A 25456-nucleotide genomic window follows, 5' to 3' on the forward strand; every position below is an offset into this window, starting at 1 on the left:
CGATGGAGAACTATTCCTTCCACTGACACCAATGATGGAAAACTATTCCTCCCACTGACACCAACAATGGAGAACTATTCCTCCCACTGACACCAATGATGGAAAATTATTCCTCCCACTGATACCAATGATAGGACACTCTTCCTTCCACTGATACCAAAATCGGGGCACCATGCCTTCCACTGACACCAATGATGGGGCACTAGTTCTTCCTTTGACACCAACTATGGGGCACTTTTCCTCTCACTGACACTAAAAATGGGGCACTATTCCTTCCAGTGACACCAACAATGGGGCACTATTCCTCCCACAGACACCAACAATAGAGCACTATTATTTTCTCTGACACTAATGATGGGGCACTATATCTCCCACTGACACCAACAATGGGGAACTATTGCTTCCGCTGACACCAACGATGGGGGACTACTCTTCCACTGACACCAACAATTGGGAACTAAACCTTTCACTGACACCAATGATGGGGCACTATTCCTCCCACTGACACCAATGATGGGGAACTATTCCTCCCACTGACACCAATGATGGGGAACTATTCCTCCCACTGACACCAACTATTTATCCCCCAAATACCAACGACGGGGCATGGTCCGGCCATTTGCATAGAAAGTTTGGAGGCCTCTGCTCTATGGTATGGAGATGAGAAGAGAGGGAGAACGTTGTCACCTTAGGATAGGAAGTTGCAATGGGATACATTTTTCTTGGGTTTAGATACACTTTAACCCTCACCCCCTCTACGCATGATGTAACGATTCATTAAGGAAAGGGAAGTATAAAGCTTCTTCTTATATAGGACTGGTATTTTGTAAGTGATGTTGTGGTGACAGGGGTTCTGTGGGACACTAGAGGTCCAGGAGGGGTCTACAGGAGGACAATTATCCTCAGACTGCAGCAGAAGTCACATTTTGCTTGAAGCTGAACCCCGGGATGTATACTCTCATTGGAATCTGAGTGTGATTTGTGTATTTCTTCCAGATCTGTAATCCAGTGTGAGACTTTCCATTCCTGTTATACAGACCGCTCACTGCTGCTCTCTCTCCTTGTGCTGGGTGACTGGTCTAGTCTCCGCCTCCTCCTGTAGTTTTCTGTAGGCAGCCTGTAGAGGGTGGAGCCTGCCGGGCCCCTCCCACAGCTCTGCCCCATGCATAGGCTATGTACAGCACAGTGATGATGTCACTGGCTGCATCTACAAGTAATATCTGGGTTTGCAAAGACTTTTAGTGCACACAAAGTGGACTGCTATCCTTTGTGACTATTGAAGAACTTATTTCATTTAAAGTTTTATGCCTGGAGTTCCACTTTAAGAAACTCCATCATTTGAATTGGCAGCTACAGTCAAAGAACTGTGCCCTTAATGTGCATAAAAAATAAAAACAAGAGAAACATCTGCAGAAATTGAGAAAACTGAGCATTATTTAGTGAGTAGGCGGAGGGGGGGGGGGGGGTAATATTGTGAGGCTCGAGGGAAAAGCTCCACCCCCTTGTCATTACCAAGAAAAATAACCTTGCAAGGAAATGGTTGTGGACACAAATATACTGAAGTCTTAGAGGAAGTATAAAGTACTCAGCAATTTCCTATTGGGAAGTCATTGAACTCCCTATTGTCCAAATCCGAGAATGCCTGCCAGACTTCGAAGCTCCAATAATGGATGTCAGGCCAAGAGAAGACTGCGCTAGAAAACACGCCGATCGCCAACAAACCGCCTTCTAATAAACATCAGCAAAATGAAAAACATCCAAATGTTTTATTATTCACTTATTGAAACCATAAATATAGTCCCAGCTGTACATACACACTGCGCATGCACAACATACACCAGCAGGAGCGCATTATGTAGATCTTAACACATGGCCATGTGAATGAGCCCTTACTGGCAGGTTTGGGTGTTATTGTATTGCTCAGATAAAATGTTGCTTATGCCAATATTAAAGGGGTGTTCTGGTTTCAAAGTCAAAAACTTCTCCTACCTCTGCAATGATGACAGATAGAGGACCACAAACAAGCATGGGATAGAGGACCACAAACAAGCATGGGATAGAGGACCACAAACAAGCATGGGATAGAGGACCACAAACAAGCATGGGATAGAGGACCACAAACAAGCATGGGATAGAGGACCACAGATAAGCATGGGATAGAGGACCACAGACAAGAACAGGACAGAGGACCAGAGATGTGCATGGGGATAGATGGCCACAAATGGCCACAGGATAGAGGATCATAGACAAGAGTGTCACATGCAATACATATATATATATATATATATACTGTATATACAGTGCATTGCGAAAGTATTCGGCCCCCTTGAACTTTTCGACCTTTTGCCACATTTCAGTCTTCAAACATAAAGATATAAAACTGTAATTTTTTTGTGAAGAATCAACAACAAGTGGGACACAATCATGAAGTAGAACGAAATTTATTGGATATTTCAAACTTTTTTAACAAATAAAAAACTGAAAAATTGGGCGTGCAAAATTATTCAGCCCCCTTAAGTTAATACTTTGTAGCGCCACCTTTTGCTACGATTACAGCTGTAAGTCGCTTGGGGTATGTCTCTATCAGTTTTGCACATCGAGAGACTGAAATTTTTGCCCATTCCTCCTTGCAAAACAGCTCGAGCTCAGTGAGGTTGGATGGAGAACGTTTGTGAACAGCAGTTTTCAGTTCTTTCCACAGATTCTCGATTGGATTCAGGTCTGGACTTTGACTTGGCCATTCTAACACCTGGATATGTTTATTTGTGAACCATTCCATTGTAGATTTTGCTTCATGTTTTGGATCATTGTCTTGTTGGAACTTGAAAGACAAATCTCCATCCCAGTCTCAGGTCTTTTGCAAACTCCATCAGGTTTTCTTCCAGAATGGTCCTGTATTTGGCTCCATCCATCTTCCCTGTCCCTGTTGAAGAAAAGCAGCCCAAACCATGATGCTGCCACCACCATGTTTGACAGTGGGGATGGTGTGTTCAGGGTGATGAGCTGTGTTGCTTTTACACCAAACATAACGTTTTGCATTGTTGCCAAAAAGTTTGATTTTGATTTCATCTGACCAGAGCACCTTCTTCCACATGTTTGGTGTGTCTCCCAGGTGGCTTGTGGCAAACTTTAAACGACACTTTTATGGATATCTTTAAGAAATGACTTTCTTCTTTCCACTCTTCCATAAAGGCCAGATTTGTGCAGTATACGACTGATTGTTGTCCTATGGACAGAGTCTCCCACCTCAGCTGTAGATCTCTGCAGTTCATCCAGAGTGATCATGGGCCTCTTGGCTGCATCTCTGATCAGTCTTCTCCTTGTATGAGCTGAAAGTTTAGAGGGACGGCCAGGTCTTCATAGATTTGCAGTGGTCTGATACTCCTTCCATTTCAATATTATCGCTTGCACAGTGCTCCTTGGGATGTTTAAAGCTTGGGAAATCTTTTTGTATCCAAATCCGGCTTTAAACTTCTCCACAACAGTATCTCGGACCTGCCTGGTGTGTTCCTTGTTCTTCATGATGCTCTCTGCGCTTTAAATGGACCTCTGAGATTATCACAGTGCAGGTGCATTTATACGGAGACTTGATTACACACAGGTGGATTCTATTTATCATCATTAGTCATTTAGGTCAACATTGGATCATTCAGAGATTCTCACTGAACTTCTGGAGAGAGTTTGCTGCACTGAAAGTAAAGGGGCTGAATAATTTTTCACGCCCCATTTTTCAGTTTTCTATTTGTTAACAAAGTTTGAAATATCCAATAAATTTTTTTCCACTTCATGATTGTGTCCCACTTGTTGTTGATTCTTCACAAAAAATTACAGTTTTATATCTTTATGTTCGAAGCCTGAAATGTGGCAAAAGGTCGCAAAGTTCAAGGGGGCCGAATACTTTCACAAGGCACTTTACATATACACATATACTGCAAGTATATATTGTAAAAATTCCACATTGAATATACTGTATATATATAACTATATAAAACACTGTATCCTTTTTACTTCCTGTATATATCCATTAAAGTTGATCTAAACCCTAACTGACATTTAGTTTTCTGACTCACTTTTTATTATAAACAACTTCTATTTTTTTATAAAGTTTTCACCATTTTTTTTTATCCTGTTCTACTGTCAAAGATACGAAGATTCCCCTAAAGCAAGCGTTTACCCTTGCGGGGATCACCATTGCAAGGGTTGTTTTGAACTTTCCCCCGGGGTTCTGCTTTAATGAAAGATGCAGAATTATAAAGAATTTTAAACAACTTTAGAATTTTACCATGGTAAAGCTAATATGAGTTTGTAGTGATTGGGTACTACTACTATGTTCAGTCCAAATAGAATGTCCTTGCAGCAGGTAGTGTCCCCCCATCCCTTTCAGTGTCAGCGGCAGCGTAGAGTCTGAACAATGCCGGCACACACTGGAAATTGCAGCAGTGGTTTTACTGACCACACTTGTGGCTTACACACAAAGAGAAGAAGAAAAAAATCCTCCACATTCAAATTAGTGGTTATAAGTCACTGGCACTCGTGTTTTGTGGGTAGTGAGACGGCATTATTCAAACATGACACAGACAGAGCAAACACTATCCCGTCTGTTCTCTCAGCCTGCGGTGAGCTCTGCAGCCTTTGTTCTTCCTGCGTACTCAGCGCACTGCATATGTAATGTGCAATAGAAGAACGTTAGAGCACCAAGATTTCTGACCTGGGAAAGGACATCTTTTAGGGTCACCACACCACATGTTACAATCTGCCCATACAACCTTTGCACAACTTTTAATTCACCAAAACTATGTTATATAAGGGCCTACCTAATTTATCAAATCAATTTATATCCAATCAGACAGGCCCTTGCCCGTGATAGAGGACCACAGACAATCATGGAATAGAGGACCAAGGACAGGCACAGGATAGTGGACCAAAGGTGAGCATGGGATAGAGAACCAAGGACAGGCACGGGATAGTGCACCAAAGGTGAGCATGGGATAGAGGACCACAAATTAGCATGGAATTGAAGATCATAGACATAGATGGTCATGGGATAGAGGACCACAGACAAGCACTAGATAGAGGAGCAGAGATGAGCATGGGATAGAGGACCTTAGATGAGTATTGGATAGAGGATCACAGGCAAGTACTAGATAGAGGACTACAGATGTGAGGGTTAGAGGACCACAGATGGTAAGGGATTGAGGAGTGAGGACCACAGGTGGCAAGGGATAGAAGATCACAGACATGCATGGGATAGAGAACCACATATGAGCATGGGATAGAAGACCACAGATGAGCAGGCAATAGGGAACCACAGAAGAGCATAGTATAGAGGACCACAGACATGCACTAGATAGAGGACCGTAGACATTCATGGGATAGAAGACCGCAGATAGAAATGGGATAGAGGACACCAGATGAGCACAGGATAGAGGTCTATAGGCAAGCATGGGATAGAGGACCACAGACATGCATGGGATAGAGGACCACAGATGGGAATGGGTTGAGGACTATAGATGAGCATAGGATAGAGCACTACAGATGGGAATGGGTTGAGGACTATAGATGAGCATAGGATAGAGCACTACAGATGGGAATCGGTTGAGGACTATAGATGAGCATAGGATAAAGCACTACAGATGGGAATGGGTTGAGGACTATAGATGAGCATAGGATAAAGCACTACAGATGGGAATGGGATAGAGGACCACAGACATGCATGGGATAGAGGACCACAGATGAGCATGGGCTGATGTACTGCAGAGCGCTGCAACCTACTGAAACCGGGAAAATAGTACAATTCTTCTTCTAATCTAACCTCTCAAAATAACAAGCATTTAACCCTTGCTGTGCAGGGACACCCCACTGCAAGAGGAATTTTTTTGGTTCCAGAGCTCATCTTTAAGGGGTATGTTCTGCCAAATATATTTTCTTTTTGGGATATGGTGGGAAGAAGTTATAACCCCTATTGGGTTTTTCCTGATATCAGAGATTTTTTCCTGCACACATTCTGATAACAAGCAATTTAGGGTGCAATTAAATCAATCAGAGAGCCATCTCCCCAAATCTGTATGTATAAGAAATGTAATAAAAGAAGCGCACGCACAAACTATAGGATGCAAAAGAAAATAATAAATAGTATCAAAATATGTATAGTAAAAAATGGTGCGCTAATCTTATAAGCAAGGCCCCCTTGTATTACATTGTAACAGTACTGGCAGCCTTTACAGTGAAAAGCTCTGAGCAAACTTGCAATTGGCACAGTGGTGCAGTGGTTAGCACTCTCACCTAACAGAAAATGTTGCTGGTTCAAATGCCAACCATGATACTACCTGCCTGGAGATTGCATGTTCTCCCTGTGCCTGCGTGGGTTTACTCCGGTTTCCTCCCACACTCCAAAGACATGCTGGTTGGTTAATTAGATCTGGTCTAAATTGGCCCTACTATGCATATGTATGAATGTGAGTTAGAGACCTTAGATTGTAAGCTCCTTGAGGGTAGGGACTGATGTGACTGTACAATGTATATGTAAATTGACAATGCTTTTTTATTACCTGATATAAATTTGTCCTATAAGGTGTGGCTAAGCCTTGACCTATCAGATCAAAGAAAAGGCATGGCGACAGGTTCTTACACTGCTTGTATTGAGGAGAGAGCAGATTAACGGAGAGATGAGCTCCTCTATGTGCTGCTTCTCCTTTCACTGTCCAGTCACAGGCTGGAGGGGGGGGGGGGGGGGGCAGGTCCAGGATGACCAGAGTTGGATATTTCTGGCCATCGGACTGAGGACATCTAGTGGAAGAAAAAAGTACTGCAGGGAAAATCTCTGGATTAAAAGTGATTATTGCAGCTAAAGCTGTTTTTGTTATTTTATCTTTTAATAAGCTATTTCTTTTGATTTCGTTAGTTTTGGTTGGATTTTGGCTTTAAGGATATATTTGCAGAGACTTTTCAGTATAAAGAATAATGGCGGGAGGGATCATTCACACCCATCTACCTAGAACAGAATTCACAGCTACTTTCCAAAAGTTATATGCATCTCAAAAAAGAAAAAAAGTTTTCCCATTGAATTCCCTGACAAACCAGACACACTAGACATAACTCAGCGTTTGGGTAAACAGAGTAACAGAACATTGCAATCCATGCAGGGATAAGTAAACAGCGTACACCTTAGGAAAACAGCCAGGCATTGTGCTGTAAATAAGAGAATGCCTTAGTCATTGGCAGCCAGGAGAGAAAGGGGGGGGGGCAATGCAATCGCCAGATTAATAAACCAGACGAGTCACTTACAGGAACCGCCGAGAGATTTCAGCCAAATTTAAAGGCCCACTCCACCCAAAAGTGAAAAAATCAGTTCCGAATGGATGATGTGGCTTTATTCAACTCTTTAAGTGGTAAAAGAGATAGGGACTCCCCCCCCCCCCTTTTTTTTAGCATTCTTTTTTTAAAAGTTCCTTTTAGATTAAAAGTGGACTTCACTGTAGGAAAAGATCTGCAGAATAGCTTTTTAGTTCAGTTGAACGGTGGCTGCAATAATTACATTCAATCCAAAGGTTTCCACTGCAGTACTTTTTTCTTCCACTAGATGTCCTAGTGATCAGGAGTAGGGATGAGCTGGGTACAGGATGGCATCCCTTCCAGCCTAGCAAGCTGTGGGTGGAGTTTACCTTACCATATAGCAAATGGGCGTGGACATATTTTGACAATGACATCCCTAGCACCCCGTCCCTTTTGTTTACATGCAGCCGCACCTCATTGGTCCGGCAGTTTAGCCAAAGTCACAATCCCCGTTCAGGAGACAATGCGGCCAATATTTCATATGAAGACCTACCTATTCTATCCAATTAATGTGTATTTAATCAGGCAGACCAATATATAGCTGGTAGTAGATCTAAAGCTTACCACACATGTTACAATCTAATTGTACAATCTCCTTCCCATCTACCAACAACTATATAGTGCAGGGGCCTGACTGGATGCAAATGGATCGGGTTGCTTATGTCTGTCCGCTTAATACATTGTTTTGGTAAGTCAAGTGCAGAGATAGTACAATCCGATTGTATAGTGTATGGGCCTGTTGAGTGATAAATCCTCCTTTTCCTTCTGCTAGTTCATTGTCCATAGAGCTGACTCTCTTCCCTTTATCTCCCCAGAACACCAACGCCTAAACCTGCCACAAGCAACCTGCACTGGCGGCAATACACACTTCCATTTTATTATCTGATTAAAGCGATTTGATCAAAACGATTGAATCAGTAACCGATCAAAAAGCCATACCTTCCCTTTCTGAATTATTCGATCAAATTGAGTTGATCGTCTAGGGCGGAATATTATTGATCGTTTTGCAAGAGCAGCACTGAAATATTTTATTCTTGAATACGGTTGTATCTCAATCAATCAGATTACGAGATTGCATGGTGGATCGATCACGTACGATCCTATCTTTAACCATTGATCAAAATCTATTTCTGTGTGTGTGTCATATTATCGACTATAGAACAATTATACCTAAAGGGACATCGATTGGAAAAGAAATCGATCAGTTATTGGATCATGTATGGCCACCATTACAGCTGCCAAATGACCATGACAGATATATGACAGATATATGGCTGAAGCATTAAGCCGTATACCAGAAGACACAGGAGCGTGCTACCCCACCCCCCACCATGGCAGATGCACTTTAAGAAACGTGGAGAACATTTGGGATCCGGATTTGGGGAATTACAGTGAAAAATGCACACAGAACCCCGAGCAGCTGAAGGCACGCATGGTGCTGACACGTGTACAGGCTGGACGGACGCCAAGCCACAGACGCTAATGGTCCCTCTGACCCCGGAACAGATGTACTAAGGCCAATCAGTGCTTACAAACCATTACTAGATATTTCAGGATCAGTGGATAATGATGAACAATGAGATTCAGAGATCCAATGGGATTAGAATAGATAGAAAGAGATCCAATAAGATCCAATGAGATTCAATAAGATTTGAATAGATACAAAACGATCCAATAAGAGCCAATGAGATTCAGAGATTCAATTGGAATCAATGAGATTCAGAGATTCAATGGGAATCAATGAGATTCAGAGATTCGGTGAGATTCAATGAGATTTGAATAGATACAAAGAGATCCAATAAGATCCAATGAGATTCAGAGCTACAATAAGAATCAATGAGATTCAGAGATTCAATGAGAATCAATGAGATTCAGAGATTCAAATAGAATCAATGAGATTCAGTGATTCAATGAGAATTAGTGATATTTAATGAGATTAGAATAGATACAAAGAGATCCAATAAGATCCAATAAGATTCAATAAGATTTGAATAAATACAAAGAGATTCAATAAGATCCAATGAGATTCAGAGATTCAAATAGAATCTATGAGATTCAGTGATTCAATGAGAATGAATGAGATTCAATGAGATTAGAATAGATACAAAGAGATCCAATAAGATCCAATGAGATTCAATAAGATTTGAATAGATACAAAGAGATCCAATAAGATATAATGAGATTCAGAGATTCAATTAGAATCAATGAGATTCAGAGATTCAATTAGAATCAATGACATTCGAAGAGAATCAGCATACCATGACAGTCATAGTTTTAAGACGTTATAACATTTTCCATTTTTCTGCTCACACAGATTTCTGAACTCCGGGCAGATATATAAGACACACATTAATATAACTTTGTGTTGATTGATACATAATGAAATCAATTTTCTAAACACAAGCAGTATAAGAGCCTGATCTTGTACCATCCCTGTACAGCGGGGCTGGATGTGAGAGGAAGAAGCAGCACAAAGGAACCAATCAGTTTACACACCGACAAGAAGCATGCTGATAGGAGGAGAGAGAAGAGTGATGGAGATATTAACTCATCACTGCACTGCTTCTCCTTTCACTGTCCAGTCACAGGCTGGGATTCAGAGCGGGTTGAATGATGTCGGTCATCATACTGAGGACATCTAGTGGATGAAAAAAAGTACTGCAAGGGAAATCTCTGAGTTGCACGCCACCTATTAAATTCAGGCCTTGCCATTGCGGCTGTGGCATGTGTATTACCCCCCCCCCCCCCCCCTGATTGTCCTGTTCAGCTTTCGGTGGGCGGTCAGGGGCTCCAAATTTTACAGCCTGTGTGAATGAAGCCTAGTAAGCAAACCTGAGATGAAGCATGCAGCCATTGTTGGAGTTTATATAGACAGGAAATGGATGCGGGAAATCAGCTGCAAAAAATGATGAAAAATGCGTTTTTTCTTAAATGCCAATAATTTATTATACACGGTGCGGCATCAATTCAAATTCCGTCCGGTTATGGTTTACATGTACCTGTGAAAGAACTACAAATCCCAGCAGGAGAAGACACAGTAAATGAATTAGAGTTGCAGCCAGTGAGCATGTTCTTTATTTATTAGAAGTAAAGTATAATAGTGAAGATAGGGAGGAGCCGGCTCCTAGGGTTTGTCTGACCCCAATCTCCACAATCACCGGGAGCCCGTGCATGCTGTGACTTGCAGTTCTTCAGCGTCTCCCGCAGACAGATTGGTTGTCGGTGTGGAGAGACAACCCTGGGGTTTTGATCTTCCAAGATTAGGTTTATGTCTGTGCGGCTGCCTCCGAGCCGGTGAACTGTCTGCTGTCTTCATACAACAAACACATAATTAATTTGTAATGACAGCGAGTACAGTTAATCTCCACACCTACATGCATGCATACAAATTACCGACGGGGCTTAAACTGGATGACATTTCCTTTTCTAAAGCATCAGAAATAATTGCCCTGTTTAAATATAAAATACCTTTTTTTATCTCTTTTTTTGCATCCCAGTGCTGCTGATCTCCTGTGGCCTTCTTGCAACCACTTCAGGTCTCTTACATGCACTCCATTGATGGCTGCATGGTACTTCTCAATGGCAGGTTTGCATGTGGTGACAATGGTGGACCATGTTTGCCTATTTTATTTATTTTTTTAAAGGCAGCTTGTGATCTCCATTGGGAGACTGCAAACTCCGCCTGGCTGCGATGGGCGATGCAGGCCCATAAAACACACAAGGGCCATCATAAATAATAGAACTCAAACTAAATATTTTCCCTTGGGGCAATTAGGACAATAAAAATAAGCGCATAAGGCTTATTACTTCATATAGCATTTCTGCTGCTAGTTGGCGTCACAGTAATTACTTGCAATAGATCATGTCAACGGTTTTAATTGCAGTCTGTGTGGCCCTGTGCCAGAACTGGTATTGGCTCCGCTGTTATCAGACTGTCCACTGGGTGGTGCTGCTTCACTGGTGGTCTTTGGTAGGCTGTTAAGAGACAGTTCAGTGGGTGGTGCTGCTTCACTGGTGGTCTTTGGTAGGCTGTTAAGAGACAGTTCAGTAGGTGGTGTTGCTTCATTGGTGGTCTCTTATAGGCTGCTATCAGACTGTCCACTAGGTGGTACTGTTTCATTGATGTTCTTTGGTAGGCTGTTATCAGACCGTCCACTGGGTGGTGCTGCTTCACTGGTGGTTCTTTATAGGCTGTTATCAGACTGTACAGTGGTTGGTGCTTTTTCATTGGTGGACTTTGGTGGGCTGTTATCAGACTGTTAAGTGGGTGGGGCTGCTTCATTGGTGGTCTCTTATAGGCTGTTATCAGACTGTCCACTAGGTGGTACTGTTTCATTGACGTTCTTTGGTAGGCTGTTATCAGACCGTCCACTGGGTGGTGCTGCTTCACTGGTGGTTCTTTATAGGCTGTTATCAGACTCTCCAGTGGCTGGTACTGTTTCATTGGTGGTTTTTGGTAGGCTGTTATCAGACTCTCCAGTGGGTGGTGCTATTTCACTAGTGGTCTTTGGTAGGCTGTTAAGAGACAGTTCAGTGGGTGGTGCTGCTCCATTGGTGGCCTTTTATAGGCTGCTATCAGGCTGTCCACGAGGTGGTACTGTTTCATTGATGGTATTTGGTAGGCTGTTATCGGACTGTTCACTGGGTGGTGCTGCTTCACTGGTGGGCTTTTATAGGCTGTTATCAGACTGTCCACCGGGTGGTGCTGCTTCATTGGTGGTCTCATATATGCTGCTATCAGATTTTCCACTAGGTGGTACTGTTTCATTGATGGTCTTTGGTAGGCTGTTATCAGACTGTCCACTGGGTGGTGCTGCTTCACTGGTGGTCTTTTTTGGGCTGTTATCAGACTTTACAGTGGGTGGTACTGTTCCATTGGTAGGCTGTTATCAGACTGTTCAGTAGTTGGAGCTGATTCATTGGTGGTCTCCTATAGGTTGTTATCAGAATGTCCACTAGGTGGTATTGTTTTATTGTTGGTCCTATGTAGGCTTTTATGAGACTGTCCACTGGGTGGCACTGTTTTATTGTTGGTCCTATGTAGGCTGTTATCAGACTGTCCACTGGGTGGTGCTGTTTCATTGGTGGTCTATGGTAGGCTGTGATGAGAATGTCCACTGGGTGGTGCTGTTGCACTGGTGGTCTGTGATCACAGAGGGGGCTATAGCAGCATCCATTGTATTCGCCTTTTATTGAGCAGATTGAGAACTTGCAATGTTTCTGCATGGTTTTTGTTATCATTAAAGAGGAAGTGTGAGAGGGAACCAAGAAAAGAGATTTTACAGATCACAGGTCCCTCTTTGGGTGCCATTTCCCCAATTTTTATATCTTTACACTTTCCATGGCGAGGAGCCAATTTCACATCTGCAGAGTTCAGTAATCCACAGCAGCCAATCAGAAGCTGGCTTTCATGGTTGAATGAGAAGACGTAGCTTACTGCTGATGATTCCTGCCAGCCCGGCCTTATGAGACTTCCACCAAACATTCGCTGGAAGTGAATTCATCGGTGACATTTACAACACATGCAGCCGGAAGATTCACCTGCAGTGATTACTGGGTGAACGTCAGATTCACTCTTTAATAAATACACCCATACAGGTGACAGTCGTATTTCCTGAATCATAAGACTCCGTTCACACTGGGGCTCCGACTTAGGAAAAGGTTCCTGCACTACTTGGGGGCGACTTCGGAGCCGCTTGTATTGACTTCTATTAAAGAAGTTGTTTGCAGGCCGGGATGAAGTCGCACTGTACGGGTCAGAGTCGGAGTCGGGGGACTCTGAAGCCGCCCCAGTGTGAACCGAGTCTAAGAGATTGTGGCAAAGAAAAGAAGATCTAATGTGCTTCATTGTGTGCTTGGGGCAACAAAATATCGCAGGGAAAAAAATCCCCCTTATATCAGAGTCCCCCTTTACATTGGCATCACCAACAGAGTCTTCTTTTTAGTCAGGGTCCCCATCAGAACTGACATTATATTTGGGTCTCCATTAGAGTCCTCCTTTAATCAGAGTCCCAATCAGAGTTCCCCTTTACATAAAGATTCCCATGACAGCCCCCCTTATATCAGAGCCCTCTCTTACATCAGGTTCCCCATCAGTCTTTAAATCAGAATCACAGAGTGCCCCCTTACATCAGAGTCCCCATCAGAGTCCTTATAGCTGGGTCCCTATTAGAGTCTACCCTTACATCAGGGTCTCTATTAGGGTCCATCCTAACATCAGGGTCTCCATCAGAGTCCTCCCTTACATCAGAGTCTATACATCTGGGTCCCCATCAAGGTTTACAGTTACATCAGGGTCTCCATTATGGTCCACCCTTACATGGGGGCCCCCATCAGAGTCCTCCCTTACATTGGGGTCACAATCAAAGTCCTCATGATTGCTGATGTAAGTTGAGGTCTGTTCTCATCACACCTCAACTTACATCAGGGTCCCTATCAGAGTCTTCACTTACATTATAATCCCCCATGACAGTCACCCTTATATCAGAGTCCCCTCTTACATCAGAGTACCCATCACAGTCCTTACATAAGGGTCTCCATTAGGCTCCACCCTTACATAAGGGTCCCCATCAGACTCCTCCCTACATCAGGGTCCCCATCAGAGTCCCCATGTACATTATGATCCCCATGACATTCGCCCTTATAGCAGAGTCCCCTCTTACATCAGGTTCCTCATCAGAGTACTTACATCAGGGTTACTAACAAAGTCCACCTTTACATCAGAATCCCCATCAGAGTCCTTACATCACGGTCTCCATTAGGCTCCACCCTTACATAAGGGTCTCCACCAGAGTCCTCCGTACATCAGGGTCCCCATCAAAGTCCCTACTTACATCACAGTCCCCTCTTACAACAGGTTCCCCATCAGAGTCCTTACATTAGGGTCATCAACAGAGTCCCCCCTTACATCAGAGTCCCCATCAGGGGCCTTACATCAGGGTCTCCATTAGGCTCCACCCTTACATAAGGGTCTCCACCAGAGTACTCCGTACATCAGGATCCCCATCAGAGCTCTACTTACATCAGAGTCCCCACTTACATCACGATCCTGATGACAGTCGCCCCTATATCAGAGTCCCCTCTTACATCAGGTTCCTCAGCAGAGTCCTTACATCAGGGTCACCAACAGAGTCCCCCTTTACATCAGAATCCCCATCAGAGTCCTTATATCTGGGACTTCATTAGGGTCCACCCTTACATAAGGGTCCCATCAGAGTCCTCCCTACATCAGAATGTCCATCAGAGTCCCCTCTTATATTAGGATCCTTATTAGAGCCCCTCTATATCAGAGTCCCCCCTTAGATCAGAATCCCATGTTACAAGAATTTCAAATGTCATTGTCAATATTTGAAAATCTTGAGGAAGTGCTTGAAAATCTTGAGGAGGATTAAATGACAGAGGAGAGAGGGATCCCTGTTGTGCTCTGCATAATGGTGGCCAATGGGACATCCATGAGATCTCCCAGTCCCGGATGACCTGGCTCCACCCACACACCCACGCTAAATCCAAAAGATCAGAAAATCCTGCATGAAGACGCATCCCCCAAATTGGGTAAAAGGGAAGGGGATTTGGATTTTGGGGTCGGTGTATCTAGCCATGTGACACCCTATATATGAGTGTAGCTAAGCGTGGTCTACAAGGTGGACCAATCCTTTAAGGACGATGATGGCAATTAGAAGCCAGGAGGTAACGAAGGCGAGCACCAGCCTGCTGCCCCATCAGCCATCCATTCAATCCTCATTTTCTGCAGAATTTCTCTCCTCCAGGATCTGACGGGATGTCCACCAGACGGGGAGCCATTAACGAGAACCACAAAAGTACTTTTCAATTTGCCTGAATGACTCGCCGAGTCCCAACCGTCAATAAACGCGCAGGAAGCGGCGGTTTCACTTCAGCAAGGAAACAAAATAGACAGATATTTGTCATTGCATAATCTTTCTTGTTTTGCTCTCAGAAATTCCTCTTTTTTGTCTCACAAGGCAGTGGGGTGAGGAAAGACAGGAAATGTACAACGCGAGAGAGGCGAGTGGTGGAGGGGGGGGCGTTTCCGACCGTTGGCCAGGGATCATTTTTATCATCCATCTTCAGGAGGGAGATCTGTGCGCCTCTTGAAGATTAAAGAGCTCCTTTCTGAAAGGCGGCCTGTTATTTTAAACGGAGGAATCATAGAATTATAGAAGAGTGGCGGCAGAAAAAGACGCATTGAGTCCGCCCCTTTAATGCGTTTTTTTTTTTTTTAATCTTGTAATCCCAAGCACGTTTAAAGCTGAATTCCAGGCATTTAGCCACTTTGTAAAAAGTGAAGGCGCGCTGTGAGTTACGTCTAAGGAGGCGCATGACATCTCCTTGACTTCGCTCTATTATTTATATCTGACAGGTTTATGGCTCCTTAGTTTTGACTCATAGTGGGACTTCTATCTCGTATTTATACCTGACAGGTTTATGGCTCTGCCGGAGGATTCGGGGCTGTGAGAGAAGAGAGAGAAGCACACAGAGTAGCTATGATCGATCCTCCCCTCTGCTGTCCATTCACAGAAGCCTTTGCATTTTGTGAATTAGTTCACATTACAAAGGCTTCTGTGATTGGGAGGAGGAGGGGAAGGGTGGGCATAGCAGCTGGACCGACTCTAATGTTGAAGATGCTGGGACCTGAAGCATTAGTGTTAGCTCCTGAAAATAGAGAAAATGTGAGAGACTCGGGGCTGTAAGAGAAGAGAGAGAGAAAGAATACCCAATCACATGCAAGGAAAATAAAAAAAAAAACAGTATTTTTGCTTGCACCTGATTGGATGGAAATCAGCAGAATTTCTGCTCATTTACTAAGCACTGGAGCAACTGCACTTTGCAAAGTGCACCGTCTATTTGCCTTTAGTAAACCAACCCCATAATCTAATGGGAAGATTGCTGTTGGACTAAAGAATCTGGTGACAGGGCCTCTTTACCATCAGCAGGCTCAGTAACTAGAGACAAGCATGCAAAAAGGAAAGGTGCACAATACGGCCACAAAGAGCTTTTCAAGGAAGAGCGCTCTCCACCAGCACGCCACGTCTTTTCACATTTCACGGGTCACAAGAAGTTGTGTTGGATCTGCTTTTCAGCAATGTCCCCGTCTGTCATCCCTGACACTGCACACACTGCTCCGTCTCCTACTGACGGATAAACATGTCAGGTCGGATCCCAGAGAGGAAGTCACACAGGCAAGACGGCTGTCAATCATACAACGGGCGCCTGTGATGTCACAGTCACATGACCTCATGTCTACGGCTGGGCTGGCATGTTAGTGATGTGGGTGTGGTCTGTAAAACCCGTCCTGGCCTGGTGACTTCAGCGCTGTGACAAGCTGCAATAATAACCTGTCAGAGCTGTCAATCACAGCGCTTCCGTATGGCGACTGGCGCGTCGGGAGTGACAGGGCAGTTAAAAATGAATTTGTAACAATTAAGTTTTCAAATTTCGGTAACGTTAAAGATTATTTGAAGTGACACTAAACTCTGAACTAAAAAAAAGTGATATGAAAGTACGTATTCTTAAAGGGTTTGTTACCCGGACACTTCATATTCCTGATATGTCCCTGCTGTACCATGTACTTGTATGAGAAAGTATCCTGTTCTCTTTCTATTGCTTCCTTTGTGTGAAATCCCTGCCAGTCCCTCTGCTTTCCTATTAAAAACTGACCACACTAAGCAGGAGAGCACACCATGGTCAGTTTTCTAGCTATGCTGGGAACTCAGAAAAAACTATTCCGGAAGAGTCCACAATCCAGAATTTTTTTTTTTCTTTTCTGCACATGGTTCAGAGCCAGATGATGACCACCAATTTTGTGCAAACCATTGGCATATATAAACCCACTAAACATGGCCTATCTTCTCGTTTTATTCTATGCTGGCAACTCAGCCTGCTCTTCTCCAATGATCAGACTTGTCCTGACACACCCTCATCCACCTGCACATCCATTCACTGGGAAGTTCAGTGTGCTGCTGTTTCTCCTCCCCCTAGCTCTTATGCAGCCGAGAACAGAGGGAATGTGATCACTTATAAAAATGTATTTATGATGTTTTTTTTAATATCTATACATAAAATTTTTACCTTTCATTTCTATTATAAAGTGAATGGGTTGTTTTACAAGGTGATCGTTTACAAAAACTTTAACCCGAAAAAGCCCATTCTATTGCTCTGAGCCTCCTCCAAATCTCTCCTTGATCTGACTTCCTGTTGGGGGGGGGGGGGGTGGCTACGTTTGTTCTCCAAAGCCCCTCTGTATATAAGGAGGTAGTCACCATCTCTTCCCCCTTCCTGAGATGGACTATAGGATTTATAGGGGTTCATTTACTAAAGGCAAATAGACTGTGCACCTTGCAAAGTGCAGTTGCTTTCAGCCAGTGCAATTGCTCCATAGCTTAGTAAATGAGATGAAGGTTTACTTTGCAAAGAATATCCAATCACATGCAAAGGAAATAAAATTTTTGCTGGCACATGATTGGATGATGGAAGGCAGCAGAGTTTCTGCTCATTTACTAAGCTCTGGAGCAACTGCCCCTGTAGAGTGCAACTGCACTTTGCAATTGCACAGTCTATTTTCCTTTAGTAAATCAACCCCTTAGTGTGCATAGAGCATGACCGCACCCAACATGCACTGATTGTTCCAAACAAAGGGAAGTGAAGGGGAAAATGAGAGGTTCGGGAGCTCTCAGAGGTCATTACAAGCGGGCAGAAAAACACATCAAGATACAATTTTATATAAAAAAGATTACAGGGCTTTTAGGTAGTGGGTGTGTATATATATATATAATTTTTTTTTGGGGGGGGGGACGGACAGATATCATTTATTGTCACTTTAAAGCCAAAACTTTTTTTTCATTTTATTTTTATTTAGTCCCCCCCCCCCCCCGCCTGGTTTTTATTTGCTATACCCCCCCCCCCCTCTGGGAAATTCTCCTTAATTTTCTGTCTTTGTTTCATATTTGGTCTTAGAAAGTACTGAAGACTCTGGATCTTCCTGACAGCCAGGCAAATAGCAATCGTGTTGCCAGGATGTTTTTGCGAGCCCGTACGCACGTTTTTTGCTCCATCTTACACATGGCAGGAGCAGAAATTGTGCGTTTTTTTACATTTAAAGAAGAGAGCCAGAAGAAAAAAAAAACATAAGCACAAATTTATCAAATGTTTAGAAGAGGTTCTCACTGTGCTGCTTGTTATACAGATGGCCACTAGGGGGAGAAATTACGATTCTACATACAGAATACAATAAACTTGATTGAATCATTTTTTAAAATAAAGATTACTAAACATTATTTAATTGTTTATTTAATTATTAATTATTATTAATGAATTATTATTATTAATTGTTTATTTAATTATTATTAATTAGTATTATTAATTGTTTCTTTAATTATTAATTATTATTAATTGTTTATTTAATTATTTAATTATTTTATTGTTTAAAGAAAACATTATTTGTGCGTTCTACAATACAATAAACTTGATTGAATCATTTTTTTAAATAACGATTACTAAACATTATTTAATTGTTTATTTAATTATTAATTATTATAAATTAATTATTATTAATTATTATTATTAATTGTTTATTTAATTATTATTAATTAGTATTATTAATTGTTTCTTTAATTATTAATTATTATTAATTGTTTATTTAATTATTTAATTATTTTATTGTTTAAAGAAAACATTATTTGTGCATTCTTTGTTAACAAAGGATAAGCTTTTTTTTTTTCGGAATCATTCACGCAAAAAAAAAAAATGTATGTTTTCATTTATTTGTAATATTTTTTTCTGAGCTGCTTATCCAATCTAATTGTTGGATTGTTTAGTCTAATGATGGGAGGAGGATACATTGATCTATATAGGAGATACCGGGTAAGATCTAGCCTAAGCATCCCTCCAAATCAGACATAACCATTCAGAATCTGGATAAAGCATTCTTAAGATTCTTCCGCTGCGGATTAGATAATGAAAGGGGGAACCTGATTGGCTGCCATGGACAACACAGACGCATCTTCAATCACAGACATTCTATACTGGTTCATTGTCCGCTTTACTGCATTCATCTACAGTGGCGACCAGTCCATAAGGGGCGCCGCCCCCCCCCCCCCAAAAAAAAATTCAGGGCCCCCCCCCCTCAAAGTTCATCCTGAAGGTAAAAAATATTATAATTTATGTAAAAATAAATTGTTCTGCTGTGCGGCGCGCCGGACTAACAGCTGTCTATTAGCTCCGTCAATTTTAGGAAACGCGTGATTAGAGCCCGAGGCTCTAATTGGCTTGTCTGACGTTGCCCTGAACCCTCCCGCTTTTGTTTTTAGCGAATCAAAATTTGCCATCCCGTCACTGCCGGTTTCTCGCTCCGGCCAATCAGGAGGCTGAAGATTTGGAACACGGAAGCTGCTGGGTATCAGGGGAGCTGTGACAGCCCAGGCTGGATGCTCTGTTTGCAGGTAAGGACCTGGAGGTTTTTTTTTGCGCCCCCCCCAAAAAAGAAAAAAAAATGTCACCAGCAGCTTCTGTTTATCTATACCAGTAATAGTGTGCCCTTACCTCTTCCCGACCTCCCAACAAATCTTAGGTCATTGAATCGGGCGACCTGGCTCTTCATTGCCGCTGTGGCGTTGCGGAGCTCGGCTGAGTAATTTTCATCGTTGCCCGCCATCACGGTGACCAGTGTGCCATCTGGAACGTCCCCTAGCGCCACCACCTGGCCAAAGAAAAGCAGTGAAATGTTAGACATCATCATTTCAGATTGCTGTATCCAATCTAATCTTATGAGGTACCCTGGGACTTTTTGTATGTGGGAGAGCACTCAAAGGAAGAAATGTCTGTACTGCCCAAAGCAACCAATCAGAATCTGAGAATTAGACTGTTTGCTGTAAGTTATGGGGGGAGGGGCTGAACATGCACATCAGCCTCAGTGCTGCCCCAATTGGTTGCATAGGCCAGCCTTTTTCAACCACCCTGGGGTGCCTTGAGGTTTCTTCAGGGGGTGCCTTGGCAAAATGCCTACAAATTGCCCCAAAATAGTTTATAAGCCAGTGGGTGGATGAAACTTGCCTTTTAGTTACACAAAGCCATGGGTTTTCATTGTACACCATTATAACCTTCTAGCCGCCGGCATCCTAACGACCAATGGCATCATCAATTGATCATATCATCCTTGTTTGACCCTCCCTTGCCTCTTTCCATCAGCTTTGGGGTCTCATTAGCTAAGTGATGGAGAAAAACTGAGGGAGAAGAGAAACATTGGAATACTAGTCAGTACCAGTTTTGCAAAAGTGTATTTGCTTTAAAAGAATAAATCACCTTTAAGGTTGGGAGTTCTACATGTCCTGAAAATGCCATGTAATATGGCTATCTGGAGGTGTTCTGTACACAGAATGTATACTGACCACACCCCAGAAACATCATTTCCTGCTTGTGTGATTGGCTCACCAATTTTCACAGAAGTTTGCATAAGATACAAGTCAGATTTCTGGCATCCCCTGCAACACAAATGTCATTGTTGGTGAGATACTCCTAATAGGAACACGTCTAAAGGGATGCAGGCCCAGCAGATTTCCTCATTAGAGCCCTGCAGCTGCCACAGCTGATAGATAATTATGAAACCACTCCCATTAGACCCACTCAGTACAGAGGCACAGAGGAACAAACAATGATTTCTTCAGAATAACAAAAGGTAGGAATCTGCAACAAAGTTTGTTAAAATCCTTGTACAGAGATCACCCAGAGGGGAATGTTTTTTTCTCAACAAAAGTGGAGTTACGCTTTAATATCGGCTGTTTCTGCAGGAATTGGACAAAAGTCAAGCTGCTCTGGCCAGCTTTGCACTGTCCAAGGGATGATAATAAATGGAAGACTTTCTCATTTCGTAAGGCTTATGTTAAAATTCTTCAGAACACAACAAGTAAAAATAGAGCGTTTCAACATTTTCTTCTCAGGAAATCTAGATTTCCACTCGTATGTTGCTTGTTATGCAGCTTGGCTTATTCTGTTCAGCCTGCGGGACTGTTCATACACCGCGACAGCTGGTCATACACTGAGAATTTGGGACGGTTCCTGATAACCCGGCTAAAATTTGAGGGTGGCCATATTGGCACTCTCCCTCCGGACATCCCTTGGCTGAAAAAATGAAGCGGAAAAATTGTAGGCTGCATCCAATCAGATACAATAACCTGCACTGCGGATTCCTCCATCCGCGCTGTATAGTGCTATGAAATGTAGGAATGGAGGAAGTAGGATCCTGTTGGATTATATAGCATTATATAGATGAGGGAGTGGTGCTATATAGCTGGGGGAATTGAGGACTGCCACTATATAGAATAGATGAAGGATTGGAGGAATGGTGCTATTTAGATGAAGGAATGCTACTATATAGATTAATAAATGGCACTATATAGGAATGGCACTATACAGATGAAAGAATGGAGCTATATAGATGGAGGAATTGCACTATATAGATGAAGGATTGGAAGAATGGTGCTATTTAGATGAAGGAATGCTACTATATAGATTAATAAATGGCACTATATAGGAATGGCACTATACAGATGAAAGAATGGAGCTATATAGATGGAGGAATTGCACTATATAGATGAAGGATTGGAAGAATGGTGCTATTTAGATGAAGGAATGCTACTATATAGATTAATAAATGGCACTATATAGGAATGGCACTATACAGATGAAAGAATAGAGCTATATAGATGGAGGAATTGCACTATATAGATGAAGGATTGGAAGAATGGTGCTATATAGATGAAGGAATGCTACTATATAGATTAATAAATGGCACTATATAGGAATGGCACTATACAGATGAAAGAGTGGAGCAATATAGATGGAGGAATGGCACTATATAGATGAAGGATTGGAAGAATGGTGCTATATAGATGAGGGAATGGTACTATATAGATGAATAAATGTCACTATATAGGAATGGCACTATACAGATGAAAGAATGGAGCTATATAGATGGAGGAATGGCACTATATAGATGGAGGATTGAAAGAATGGTGCTATATAGATGAGGGAATGGAACTATATAGATGAAGTAATGGCACTATATAGATGGAGGAATGGTGCTATATAGATGAAGAAATGACACTATATAGAAATGGCACAATACAGATGAAAGAGTGGCGCCATATAAATGAAGGGATGGCACTATATAAAAAAGAAAATGGCACCATATGGATGGAAAACATGGCGCTATGTAGATGGAGGATTGGCACTATATAGATGAAGGATTGAAAGAATGCTGCTATATAGATGAGGGAATGGTAATATATAGATAAAGAAATGGCACTATATAGATGGAGGAATGGTGCTATATAGATTAGAAATGAAAGAATGGCACTATACTGAAGGAGGAATGGCACTATACAGGAATGGCACTTTAAAGATAAAAAAGTGGTGCTATATGGATGAAGGAATGTCACAATATAGATGAAGAAATGGCACTATATAGATGGAGAAAAGGTGCTATATAGACAGAGGAATGAAGGAATGGCACTATGCAGATGGAGGAATGGCACTAAATAGGAATGCCACTATACAGATGAAAGAGTCCTGCTATATAGATGGAGGAATAGAGGAAATGGCACTATATAGGTGAGGGAATGAAGGAATGGTGCTATGTAGATGGAGCAATGGCCCTTTATAGATGAAGGAATGGAGAAATGGCACTATATAGATGGAGAAATGGGGCATATACAGTTAATGGAGGAAGGAAGGAATGGTACTGTATAGATGAAGGAAAGACACTATATAGAAGAATGAGTGGCACTATATAGATGGAGGAATAGAGGATTGGTGCTATATAGATGAAGGAGTGGTGCTATATAGATGAAGGAATGGTGCTTTATAGATGAAGGGATTATAAATTAGATTATATAGTGCTATATAGATTGAGAATTGAGGAATCACTATACAGGTGAGAAATAGAGGAATGGTGCTATAAAGATTGAGGAATGGTGCTATATAAATGGGGGAATTATAGATTAGACTATATAGTGCTATACAGATGTAGGAATAGAGGATGGAGGATGATGAATCTGTTAGATAATATAATGCTATAAAGATGTAAGAATGGGGGAATGGCACTATATAATTATATAAAAATAATTATAGTGCTATAAAGTTGGAGAAACAGAGGATGGAGAAATCAGTTATAGTGATTATATAGTGCTACAAAAATGGATGAACAGAGGAAGGGTCAATATATAGAAGGAGGAATGGTGCTACACAGAATTATAGAACAGATTATATAGTGCTATATACTGTAGATTGAGGAATCTGTAGGCTGAACAAAGAAATTCCATCAATGTACAGCCGATATAGAGCAATTGGACGATATACAGCAATCTGTGATTCACTGTTTGCAAAAAGCTCAGAATAAATCTGTGCCGTAAAAAAATTGCCAATAAAATAACTGGATGAGTTTTCTAACATGTACCCAAAGCCCATTCCCTGGGACCTGCTGGCCCTGTTTTATAAAGTGCGGAGGAGATATCTCCCAGTCCATGCCCAGAATGAAGTCTGGGGGGGGGATAGACTTGGAATGTTCAGAATGAAGTCTGGGGGGATAGACTTGGGATGTTCAGAATGAAGTCTGGGGGGATAGACTTGGGATGTTCAGAATGAAGTCTAGGGGGATAGACTTGGGATGTTTAGAATGAAGTCCGGGGGGTAGACTTGGGATGTTCAGAGTGAAGTCTGGGGGGATAGACTTGGGATGTTTAGAATGAAGTCTAGGGGGATAGACTTGGGATGTTTAGAATGAAGTCCGGGGGGTAGACTTGGGATGTTCAGAGTGAAGTCTGGGGGGATAGACTTGGGATGTTTAGAATTAAGTCGGGGGGGGGGTGGTAGACTTTGGATGTTCAGAATGAAGTCTGGGGGGGGGATAGACTTGGGATGCTTAGAACGAAGTCTGGGGGGATAGACTTGGGATGTTCAGAATGAAGTCTGGGGGGATAGACTTGGGATGTTCAGAATGAAGTCTGGGGGGGGATAGACTTGGGATGTTTAGAATGAAGTCTAGGGGGGGGGTAGACTTGGGATGTTCAGAATGAAGTCTGGGGATGTTTAGAATGAAGTCTGGGGGGGTAGACTTGGGATGTTCAGAATGAAGTCTGGGGGGGATAGACTTGGGATGTTTAGAATGAAGTCTAGGGGGGGGGTAGACTTGGGATGTTCAGAATGAAGTCTGGGGGGATAGACTTGGGATGTTTAGAATGAAGTCTGGGGGAATAGACTTGGGATGTTCAGAATGAAGTCTGGGGGGATAGACTTGGGATGTTCAGAATGAAGTCTGGGGGGGGGGATAGACTTGGGATGTTTAGAATGAAGTCTGGGGGGGATAGACTTGGGATGTTTAGAATGAAGTCTGGGGGGGATAGACTTGGGATGTTTAGAATGAAGTCTGGGGGGGATAGACTTGGGATGTTTAGAATGAAGTCTGCGGGGGGGGATAGACTTGGGATGTTCAGAATGAAGTCTGGGGGGGATAGACTTGGGATGTTTAGAATGAAGTCCGGGGGGGGGGATAGACTTGGGATGTTTAGAATGAAGTCTGCGGGGGGGATAGACTTGGGATGTTCAGAATGAAGTCTGGGGGGGATAGACTTGGGATGTTCAGAATGAAGTCTGGGGGGGATAGACTTGGGATGTTTAGAATGAAGTCTGGGGGGGGGGTAGACTTGGGATGTTTAGAATGAAGTCTGGGGGATAGACTTGGGATGTTTAGAATGAAGTCTGGGGGGGATAGACTTGGGATGTTTATAATGAAGTCTGGGGGGATAGACTTGGGATGTTTAGAATGAAGTCTGGGGGGGATAGACTTGGGATGTTCAGAATGAAGTCTGGGGGGGATAGAGTTGGGATGTTCAGAATGAAGTCAGGGGGGGGGGGGTAGGGATAGACTTGGGATGTTTAGAATGAAGTCTGGGAGGATAGACTTGGGATGTTCAGAATGAAGTCTGGGGGGGGATAGACTTGGGATGTTCAGAATGAAGTCTGGGGGGGATAGACTTGGGATGTTCAGAATGAAGTCTGGGGGGATAGACTTGGGATGTTCAGAATGAAGTCTGGGGGGGATAGACTTGGGATGTTT

The 25456-nt window shown here is 42.6% G+C and overlaps 1 protein-coding gene across 3 annotated transcripts in view; it reads right to left on the reverse strand.

Annotated features, from left to right (window-relative positions):
* Positions 1 to 25456, reverse strand: part of RUNX1 (RUNX family transcription factor 1) — a 412164-nt gene that overhangs the window by 113006 nt on the left and 273702 nt on the right. For all 3 annotated transcript variants that reach the window (XM_082244907.1, XM_082244905.1, XM_082244906.1), the window contains one exon: positions 19888 to 20044. In XM_082244907.1, the coding sequence (XP_082101033.1) occupies positions 19888 to 20044 (157 nt within the window). The remainder of the gene's footprint in view (positions 1 to 19887; positions 20045 to 25456) is intronic.

The sequence above is a fragment of the Pelophylax lessonae genome (genome assembly GCF_965119305.1).
Source record: "Pelophylax lessonae genome assembly, chromosome: 2".
Taxonomy (NCBI): Eukaryota; Metazoa; Chordata; class Amphibia; order Anura; family Ranidae; genus Pelophylax; species Pelophylax lessonae.